We start from the raw sequence: 11331 nt of genomic DNA, 5'->3' as shown, positions 1-11331 counted from the left end.
AAACTCTCGCATTAAATAGGCAAAAAATCACGAGACCGGAAGCCGAAAACCGTTCGGAGAAATAAAGATCGGCACTATTTCTCCGAACGTTCGGAGAAATAGTCACTTCGAATTTATAATTTGATGTCTCATTTTTTTTCTCAACGATTCAATATCATTGACATTAGGCTAGGCTTGATATTTTCTTGAAAACAATTTGCGATGGTTTTATAGTGCATTCAGAAAAAAACCCACGACAGATTTAGGCCTTAGAGATCTAGAATCTAGAATCTTGACATGGTGACATGTGCACCCTGCCTGCGCACGTTTGGCAAGCATTGGTGGGGTTCTGTACAGAGGGAACCTGCCTTCTTGTATGTTCCAGTTCATTGATGCATCGACACATTCCCAGTAAACAAATTACAAACAATTACAATGAAATTATTAATTATTACTCACCCCCTAAGACAAATGATCCAACAGTTGAGATGAAGCCTGACAAGAAAGAGTTGAATGGAAAGGTGCCCACCAGACAGCAGTATACGAATTGGAAAACACCCGTAAAGAACACGTATACCAGGTAAGCATCCACTATCTTCAGCTTTTTTGGAGTGGACTGCATGTACTCATCGTAAAATTTTACGAGAACATTGGATAATTTTTCGGGCATTTTGCTGGATGTGTGGTGAAGAGTTTGCCGCAAGCCGGTGTATAGGTTCAGTCACTCTGTACGTGGCAGTCGACCATAACACAAGAGAGCAAGATATAGTGGATGGCCAGATTTTACTGCTGTATCCAGCAGTTTCCAAGTTTTCTCACGCAACAAATTCAGATTAGGTGAAAAGTAAAAGCAAATGAAACTCTTGGTGATTCAACTTGTATTGGTTGAAAACCAAATTTTGTCATCAAAACTAGGCTAGATCTATATGGAATTATCTAATACTGAATATTATGATAAAATTCACAAGGAAAAGTGAGAAATTTAATTGCCATGATTTGTCAAATGTGTCAGCTGGTCTTTCTCTTCGAAAAACAATGATGATAAAAGAGCAAATGTTTGCTAGGCTTAGAGCAATAATAGTCTTATAAAGCTATCGATGTGAAATATATAGCCTAGATCTATATATATATATATATATATATATATATATATATATATATATACAATATATATGTACTTTAATATTATTATTTTTATAAGCGCTGGGTCTCTGACAAACAACAGGCAGGAGCACTAAATCTGGAAAACCGTAAGTGGAAACTTCCATTATTGGCTTGACGCGCAACCACGTGACTGCCTCTGGTGTACGAGCTGATCACGTGACGTAAAATTTCGCCATCTTGACCGTTCACGAAGGCAGCGGTCTTTTGAACTTATGACGTATTGATTGAAATGACACCTTGTATCTGTCATCTACCTAATGAGTCGTTCCATGGTAATGTAAAAAATATCTCATTCTTGTATATTTATGTATTCATCCTGCCTATCAATGTATTTGTGGGACGTTTTTCATGTATTTTCAACGCTGTATGTCAAGCCTCATATCGTCACCACGCACAGACGTTGCATAGTAACAGTTTACTTTCTGCATCAAGATAGATAATCTTGATCTTAATTTTACATAGAATCCACATTTTGTACAATTGAAGTAGATTATAGATCTATGTGGTATATATTTGAATTTGTTATAAATTTTTTTGGCCGTGCACCTTTCTTATTCCTTCTGTAGATGGACTGGTTCTTCTGCATGGCATGGCATGATTGGACGATTGGTGAGGCAATTTTTGTTCCAGTTTCCAGTTCAGGTGCCAGACCTTGGTCGCTTGGAGACTTGGTGGATGGAATACATTGCCAATACTACCAGAAACTTTATTTATTTCTGTAGTTTGATCCTTCTTCTTCTTCATGTACTGCTACCAGTGTTAGTCTGGGTCAAGCTTTGCCTTTTACACTTTCTCAAGATGATAAGAAGCGGAGCAATATCTCTGACCCCCCTCCATAATTTTTCTACACAAAAGTTCTCCCCACTCAGTGTGGGGGGGGGGGGGTATGATATAATGTGTCACGGCATGCTGAATGTGGGCACTTGTCAACTTTTGGGCTCGTGGAGATATTGGTATCATTTAGTTTGCTCATTTGTCTTGCTTTTGATTTTTTAAAAATATATATCCCATCACTTAAATAGAAGGCTGTCGTTATTCTAACCCTGGATGAGAATAGTATATTTTGTCCATTTTATTCTCACCCCATGGGACAATTTTGGTTAGAATTGCAAACATAAATACACTTTATTACACCAATACAGAACAGTTTCACAAACATGGTGTCTTGCTCAGTGACCACCAATCCAAACCCCGTGCAACCGACACTTGGGTGACCTACTTTGAGTCTGAACTTACTGCTCACTCAGCTGCTCGAGTCCCCAGTTGGACTGGATTTATTTAAATGTATGCGATAAGTTTTTATGTAATTCAGCCATTTATTTTTAATGACATCCCTGTATTTGTGTGGGGTTTTATTGTGATAGAAGTTTTGCTTTTCTCTTTCTGTTTTCACTACAAACAAAATAAAATGTCTTCAAGAAATGAGCTCTTCCACCCTTTGCTTATTATCTCAACAAAAGCTATGGTCCGTGGTCTTTAAGTTGGAGACAAGATAATTTTGCAGCCTCAGACTTTTCCAACCTTGATAGAAGTAATGAAGGAGTTGAGACCCAGCAGGTAATAAAGTACTTCCATAGATGTTTACTGAAGGTAAAAAGTGGGTAAAATGCTGATGGTTCATTTTGAAATATTTTAAACTTAAAATAATACTTTTTTTGTTTTATTTATTTATTGTGGTGAATTTGCTATCTTCTGGTTTTGTCTGACTTCCACAGAATGTCGTGTTCCTTAGGTTCCAGAATGACGCACATTCACCAAGACCAGTCTTGTCATCCGGACTTGAACTATGACCTCAACAGTGCTAAAGACTCTGTGATGAGCGCCACCGGTCAGAGTCATGATTTACACACCATGGAGGTAGACTTTGTGTCCAGAGATGCCCTGTGTTGTGGCGAGTTGCATGATGCTGAGACCACCGAGGAGACCGTCACTTCGGAGCTCAGTCGTGGTGAGTGTGGGGATTTAACCGATGGACACGGCAAACCTGTTGTGATGGAAATGGAACAGAGTCGTGAAAATGTCATCGTTGTTCAGGGTGGAAATGATCTGGTCCTAGAAGGTGCTGATTCGTCTTTATTGAAGTGTGTAAAGTCGTTACTAGCTGGCGGCGGAGGGAACTCGTTAATGATAGTGACCAAAGACGGAGTACACAAAGAAGTGAGCTTATCGTCTGACGTGCATATAAATGAAATTTTGCCAGCAATGGAGTCAAAGGAACTTTTATCCTACCCAGTGAACTTACCTTCCTCACAAGATCCTCATGTTGTCGTCCCCTCCACGTCCTTGACCTCACCTGTTATCTCCACCGTGCCCAGTGCCCGTACAGCACCTGTCCCGTCCAGCGCAGTTCTTGAATCAAAAGGTCACACCAACAAATCATCAAGTCAATCTTTTCAACACAACAAACAAATCAAAACCACCACCCAGCCTGTAATGAACTCTCCAGAAAGAAGCATCTCCACGCGATCATCAGCCGCTGCCTCCAGTGTTGTACCGACGGCTGCCCATGGGGTGGGGAAAAGCCACAAGAATCTCCAAGCTAGTCCAGCAGTCCCTCAGACAGGAAGTGCACTAAGTGAGCCGACGGTGAAGACGTCAGGCCTAGACACTCACCGGTCTCCCGCTGCCCAGCAGCTCCTCACCATTGCCAAGAAAATGATGGAGGAGAAAGCTCTAGTGAAACCGTTGTCCTCTGTGGAAGAAACGGGAGAATCTTCATCTTCTCTCGGTGCCTCTGATGTGAAATCCACTTCGTGTTCTGATTCCATCATCACCATGTATCTGTCTTCCCCTGATGAATTAAAGGATAAGCTGGAGAAACTCAAGACAAATTCTCCCGTGATTGTCATGCAAGCCGGTGAAGACTTGTTGGTGGGTAAGAAGGAAGTCTTGGACAAGGATCATTGTTCTGACAATTCTGAGGAAACAGTTCCGTCGGGGAAGCAGTCCAGCGGTAACAGCAGCTCAGAGAGTCTTGTGGCAGCTCTGTCGTCGCTGTCGTCCAGCCCGGTGGTGTACCGCTGCGTGGAGTGTGGCTACTCCAGCCACAACAAGCACTACTACAAGCAGCACGTGGATCTGGTGCACAACGCCGACCGCCCCTACAAGTGCCCGCACTGCGACTACGCCGGGAAACGAAGACATGCCTTGTTGGAGCACATGGTTGTCCACTCGAACCAGAGGCCGTTCACCTGTGACCACTGCAACGCCAGCTTCAGGAAGAAGGTAAGGACAGTTGTCTTTCTTGTTATGCTCAAGCGATTTTAAAAAAAAATTATCTTCAGCTTAGTTCATGGCATTATAGTATTTATCAGGAATGAGCAGTAAATTCAATTCCTTAATAAGTAGTAAAAAGTGTAGACTATGGCCGTGTACTTTTCTTCCAGCCGTAGAGCTCTATGAAAGTTACAATTTGTCAGCCTTTTTTCTGTGATGCCGTTTAAAGCCCATGTTCCTTTTGCACAAGTAATGCTGCCTTTAAAAATAGAAGGTTGTTTCACGTCAAAGTAAAATGGGCAATTCTCATTATTAATTATATCGGAATCTATTTCCTGTCTGGTTGAACTAGCAGGTGGGAAGTTCATCCTTGTCCCACGGGGAATAGATTTCATCATTCCTCTTTTTCATCCTTTCTACAATACAATACAGTAAGAAGTATAGTATACTCTTTTCCTGTAGAAATAGTTCACCTATTATGTGACCGGTATAGAAATTAATTAGAAAAAGGTCCTGTTTTATTTTGTTTCTTTTGAAAAGAAGTGTTTTATAAATCATAAATTTCATATTTCTAGTGCACGGCTGCTTCCAAAGATTCTAGTACTTTGACCTCATTCAGTTCTTTTCTGTGGATGCTCAGCTCATTTTTCCTTTCAGTTAGTGGATCATCGTTTGTCTTTATACTCAAAAGTTGTTACGTCCACAAGGGGAGATAAATCCATTATTACATGTATTGCTCATAACATCTAAATAAGAAGAATGAGTTTCTGGGTTTTTTAAAATTTCCAGCCTTGACTTTAGCTCTTAAGTTTTATCGATCTGCTCCCTGATTTACAAAAAAAACCTAAATCTTTCCAGTACATAGTACATGTGTCAAGAAATGGAACATCAAGTGTGTTGCAGCTCTACGAATGACTTCCAACCTATGATTTCTTTATTATTGTATCGTGGCAAAACATTCTGTCATGACAGGGAAAAAAAGGACAACTTTTTGGATAATGATATGAACTTCTCTCTGTAATTGTTGCTTATTTTGGTCTCGCTGTTCTCGTGTTTTTTTTATGTTCTTGTTTTGGTTGTCCTCCATTTTGGTACATTGATCAAATTCTGAACAGCGAACACTGGATGACAAAAGTGTTCTTGTTGCCTTGTAAGAAATATATCTACCAAACCTTGATGAATAGAACATCTTGGACAGTACAGATGGAAGAAGAGGAAAGGATTGAATTCAAAAATTGTTGTCGTTCTTCTTGTCCTTCTTGCTGTATTTTTTCTCTCTTCCATGTACTGATCTGGATGGTGGACCAAATATTCCGGGGGTTTTTTATGTATACCCCTGAACCTCTTCTAAAGGCAACTTTTCAAGACAGTTGCCTGTAGAAACAATTTCTTCCCACTTCCTCACCATGATCTATTGGTCTCTCCCCCCAGGGTCATCTGACAAATCACGTGAAGCTTCACACAAGCCAGCGCTTGGTCCACTGCGGAGTTTGTAACATCCAGCTGCCGGACTCGGAGGCCTTTGAGGCTCACCTCCGCAAGATCCACAACACAGACAAGCTGTACAAGTGTAAGCTGTGCGACCACACCGTGGTGGACCGGGAGGCCATGCTGAACCACCTGCAGTCTCACAACCAAGCCATCGTCTACTCTTGCCCCAAATGCCCGAATTTGTATAATGATGAGGAAAGTCTTGTAGCTCACATGAAATCTTGTCATGAATTTGTGTTTGTTGACGGCTCTTCCTCTGTGAAAGCAGCGTCCACGGCCGATGTCAACGTTGTACAGCCAGAAGGGGTTGTTGCAGAAAGCCAGCCTGCCAACATCATGTGTTCTGAGTGTGGTTTTGTGTGTTCTAAAGCTGCGGCTATGAAGAAACATATGTGGGTGCATATCAAGAAGGAGTCCGGTGGTGCCTCGGGGCCCCCAGACAAACAGGCAAGCGGTCCGGCAGAGTGTGGGGCCACGTTAGGCGTTCTCAAAATGAACGTTAACAAAGGTCAAAAGTCGTTGCCTGAGAACGTGACCTACCAGTGCTCCAGCTGCTCCTTCTCTTCTAGTGACAATTCTGTGTTCATCAAGCACATGCTTGCTCATAAAACTCAGAACAAGCAGCAAAATATCACCCTTGCAGCATTAGTGAAGAACCCAAGAAGTGTGGCGGGCTTTGAGAACGTGAGACGGCCGACGACTTCAAATCCTTCAATCCAGCAGGAGCAGCCGCAAGCTGCCCAGTCTGTCCCAGAGGTCAAGTATTCCGGGGGCACAAACGTGCCGTTCGTCTACGACAAGTCAGCCGGGAGGTACCGGTGTGTCATCTGTGGCTATCACTGCGAGTTTCAGCGCACCATCAAGGCCCACATCTGGAAGCACTCGGGACACCAGAACATCCAGTACCCGGTGTTTGAGCCCTCTGGGAAGACGACGGTCAGTCCTGCTGTGTCCGGGGTGAAGGGAGAGAGGAAGGAGGAGGCTCCTCAATGGCAGCAGACGTCGACCGCAGGGAGCCTGGACACTGGGAGATCCACCGGGGCCCACAACTCCAGCGTCAAAACTGAGGCAGGGCTTGTCATTCAGCTGTTGCCTGTAGACGCAAGTTCTACCTGTTTCTTGAAAAACTCCAGTCAGGTCAACGCTAGTTCCCTGAATAGTTCTACTCAGTCACAGACTTGTGCTTCAACGGAGAAGTTGCCTGAAGCCTTAGCGTTTGCTGAAGTGGACAGTGTGCCAAGCAGCGATTCCCTGTCCTCTGTAGACAGCAAGGCTTTGGTGAAGCTCGACGTGGTGGTGGGAGAGAAACCTCAGGCCTCCGCCACACAGGCGGGCGGGGGTGTGGCTGGTGAGCGAGGGAACATTGCTGGTGGCGGGGGTGAGCGGGGGAACGTTGCTGGTGGCGGGGGTGAGCAGGGGAACATTGCTGGTGGCGAGAGTGAGCAGAGGAACATTGCTGGTGGCGAGAGTGAGCGGGGGAACGTTGCTGGTGAAGGCTGCACGGAGCCAGGGGTTGTCGTAGAGATTGTCGACTCTGTGCCGTCTAGTCTGGGATTGACTGGAATGAAAAGCCAGCAGGGGAGTCCTCGAGTCCTTGACCTTGACGGCAGTGGGAGTGAAGCAACATTGTTGAAAAGCTTTCAGACATACTCACAAAACAAAAGGTTGGCAACAAATGCTGGAACAGAGGGAAAAGTGGAGGCTTTTGATGAAGTGCAGCCTGGGGCAAATCCCCAAAGAAAGAAGGCGTCTGTGAAGCAGGAGGAGTCTGGTGCAAAGGTCGGGCTGGAGCCGGCCGTCAGACTGAGGTGCCCGTCCTGTGACTGCGTCTTGATGAACAAAGAAGCACTGCGCTCCCATCTCCTCAGCTGTCAGAGTGTTTTTGACAGAGACAACGGTCAAGCTACTTTGTCTGTCGCCCAGAAAGATGAGGCCTCGTCCAGCAAACATCTGAGTGACCATGATGACACAGACACGGTGCCCACGGAGGACAGCGACGCCACAGAGTCGTCTGACGAACAGACGGGCCCCGGGGAGGGCGGAGCCTCGGGGAGTCAGCAAAAGACGGGGATCTGTTCCTCCTTGCTGGCCGTGATTGAACAGCTGCGAGAGCGAAGTCAGTCGGAGAGTGAGGATGCCAAGACCACCAGCCACCTGCACAAAGGGGGGAGAAGACGGAACCGCCAATCTGGAGACACCAGCCCTCTGACAGCTGATGATTTCCAGAACATTGAGAAAATCAGGGAGAACGGCAGTGACAAATTTCGGTGCAGTTTGTGCCATTACACCAGTCAGAGGATTTGTAATATGAAGCTTCACATGAAGACACATCGGCAAAAGAAACCATCCGAGTGTTCTCTCTGTGACTTTTCTTCTACGTCCTCGGAGGCGCTGCAAGAGCACATGCTCAAACACTGCAAAGTTCGCACTTACGCCTGCAAGTTTTGTCCTCAAAGTTTCAACCACAAAAGTACGTTGAGAGCCCATCTGAGGGCCCACAAGGACCATGAGCCTTTCCTGTGTGCCTACTGTGTTTTTGAGACCAGCAACCCGCTGGAGTACCGGGAACACATGCAGGTACACTCTGGCTGCTCGTCCCGGCTCCGCTGTCCTCTCTGTGATAACATATTTGGCAACAAGGAAGAGCTGACAAGTCACCTTCTCAAGTGTAAAGGCTCCCGCAAGAAAAGTGAGGTCTCCGAAGATGTTACAGCAACTCAGCAGAAGGAGAAAGAAGTTGTGGAGAAGGTTCAGTCCGAGGTCGGATTGCCCGCAGGGACGACGGCGATGGCAACGACAGCTCCTCCGACCCAGCACATGTGCGTGGTGAGTGGCTGCTCCTTCACCAGCTCCAACCTGAAAGAGCTGCAGGACCACCTGTCTGTCCACTGCAACCCCTCCCTGCTGGTGTGCAACCTGTGTGACTTCAAGGCCCTGCACAGCCGCAGCCTCAAGTCCCACATGAAGCGTCACGCCAACGACCAGCGCTACGTGCAGCAGCCCCTGGAGCAGTACAAGTGTAACCTGTGTGGCTACGTGTGCCACCACCTCCCCTCCCTCAAGTCACACATGTGGCGCCACGCCAGCGACCAGAGCTACAGCTACGAGTTCACCAACGACGTCATCAACGCCGCCATCGACCACGACACGCGCGTCGACTCAGACAGCACCGAGGTGGACGACCCTGAACTTCTGGACCGCGTCATCAACTCTGAGCGCAAGATTCTGGAGGGGGAGCTCACCAAGTGCAGCAGGGGCGACGGACAGCGGCCGATCTGCTGGGTGACCTTCCGCTGCTGTAGCTGCGGTTTTGAAACCATCAACAAGGCAAAGTTGAACATTCACATGCGCTCCCACTCCGACCTGATACAGCAGGCTCTGGATGTCCCCAGGAAGTCGACGGGGCCAGGCAAACCTGGCACCACTCCAGGTCTCCTTGTCAAAACAGGGGAGAAGCGAGCGCTGACAGAAACAGCAAATACTTCTCCGTACGTGTACGTGAAGGTGAGGAAAACCTGAGGGTGACCGTGTCCTGGTCGTGATGGGGTAGGAAGAGATTGGTGGCTTTTACTTTAGAAAGCATTTTCTGTATACCGGTATATCGTGACTTGGCTTCAGAATGATCTCAAGTCACATGACATGACTGGACTGTCAAATAAACCATTGTACTTGGTGTGTTTCCCACACCTGACTGTCAAATAAACCATTGTGCTTGGTGTGAGTTCGCCACGCCCACTATAAATCAAATGTGAGAGCCTGATGTCTACCCTCTACTGTGTTCCTGCAGGGAGAGATTTGTCATGTTAAATAAGACTCCTCTTCTCTTGTACAAATATACCTCATTGTTGTCCTGAGGTTCTTGTATATTTTGAAATGGTGTATTATATTGTGTGCATAATTTTTGAAGTTCAACTGAGTCCATAAATGTAGGAATCTTGTTGAATAAGTAGAATGTATACATAGAGATCTCTATTTGTGCCCAATTGGGATCATTTTAAGTTGTAGAAAAACTAAACCATCTTAAGATAAAGAAAACAGACTGGATATACATCCAGCTGAAACATACGAACAGCCTTGCCATGGCTTGAGAAAGCCTCTATGAGATGTCAATTGATGTTGGATAGTTTATTGAGCCTAGCTGGAACAAGTCAGACATTCATTTCTCTATTGCATAACCTGAGAACTTGTACGTCTCAACGGTTTCTTTTTCTGAGCCTGTCAGGATCCACAGTTTTCAGGTGTGTACCAAACTTCCTCTCTAGAACTCGATAATAAGATAGAACAGTCAAATGTCATATGGTCAGTAGAGATTGTCTATCCTGGGCTCAGTTCTAGTTCTGTTCAATGATTTGTGCAGTCGTGTGGTAGGATTGCTCTTGTGTGTGCTTACTTTAACTGGGAACTGCTCTAGAGTTTACAATTTGGGGGGGGGGGGCAATTTATTTATTTGTTTTGTTTTGTCGCCCTTAAAATGTCCTATTTTGTGTATTTTCTGTTGCAGGACATTGTCAGGAGGAATGCTATTGTTTTTCTATGTGTGCTTTTCTTGTATGTTCATAATTTATCATTCACGATACTGGAAGAACTCAGGCGCTCATCAAATTTTGGGCATAAGGAGTTATTTATATAATCTTAAAGCCTGCTCATTTACCTTACTTTTGATAGGGGAAAATAGCCATTTATCGTGAATAGAAATCAAGACATTTGTGGTTGGAGGTGGGTTTGCCTGGTTTCAGAAGCAAAATTCGCAAGAAAATGTCCGTCAAAGTTTGGTCACTTCAAAGCTCCAGTGTCATTTAATTGAAAACTGGAAATAAAAAATGTTTGTGCTTTTGATCAACTATTTTAATTGAAATCCACACAGACATTTGTGTTTTCGGTGGACATAGATGGTGTTGAGCCGTTACAAAATTCTAGAAAAATTGCTGTATGGGCTGAAGAATGTCATTGTTTGGAGGAGCGCCCGAGGTCAGCACAATGCCATACAGAAATATTATATATATAATCTCTCTCTATATATCTACATCTCTCTATATATATCTACATCTATCTCTGTTCTAAGGTCAGCTCACTGTTCCCTGTTGTCCTGTTCTAAGGTCAGCTCACTGTTCCCTGTTGTCCTGTGCATGACAGACAGCTCTCTGTACCCTGTTGTCCTGTACATGACAGACAGCTCACTGTTCCCTGTTGTCCTGTACATGACAGACAGCTCACTGTTCCCTGTTGTCCTGTTCTTGACAGACAGCTGTTGTTAATTTTCTTTACTGTGGTTAAACAAAGGAGCTTTGAACTTTTTGTACATGGGAAAACTATTGTCTTTTGAACTTACTGGATTCACAATCTAAGGAAAATGATCTGTAAAGGATATGAAAATGAAAGTTTTTAACTCCATACATATGCACAACATAAGATTTCCTCAATGGTCTCTTCAAAACATTGCCATGGGAGTCTTCCCTCTGTTTGTCCGTCAACACAGACCCC

The 11331-nt window shown here is 44.9% G+C and overlaps 2 protein-coding genes across 2 annotated transcripts in view; one reads left to right on the top strand and one right to left on the bottom strand.

Annotated features, from left to right (window-relative positions):
- LOC101856156 (dolichyl-diphosphooligosaccharide--protein glycosyltransferase subunit DAD1) overlaps window positions 1–757 on the bottom strand; it is a 7774-nt gene extending 7017 nt beyond the window's left edge. Inside the window, exon 1 of the mRNA XM_005113045.3 lies at window positions 439–757. Within this exon, the coding sequence (XP_005113102.1) occupies window positions 439–649 (211 nt within the window). The 5' untranslated portion in view covers window positions 650–757. The remainder of the gene's footprint in view (window positions 1–438) is intronic.
- A 531-nt stretch (window positions 758–1288) lies between these two features.
- LOC101855769 lies at window positions 1289–11325 on the top strand. The gene is made up of 3 exons (XM_005113043.3): window positions 1289–1415; window positions 2859–4368; window positions 5791–11325. The coding sequence occupies exons 2-3, from the start codon at window positions 2860–2862 to the stop codon at window positions 9367–9369; spliced, it is 5088 nt and encodes a 1695-aa protein (XP_005113100.1). The 5' UTR covers window positions 1289–1415; window position 2859; the 3' UTR covers window positions 9370–11325.
- The last annotated feature ends 6 nt before the right edge of the window (window positions 11326–11331 follow it).

Source organism: Aplysia californica, unplaced genomic scaffold (assembly GCF_000002075.1).
Source record: "Aplysia californica isolate F4 #8 unplaced genomic scaffold, AplCal3.0 scaffold01575, whole genome shotgun sequence".
NCBI lineage: Eukaryota > Metazoa > Mollusca > Gastropoda > Aplysiida > Aplysiidae > Aplysia > Aplysia californica.
This window is presented reverse-complemented; position numbering and strand designations above follow the sequence as displayed.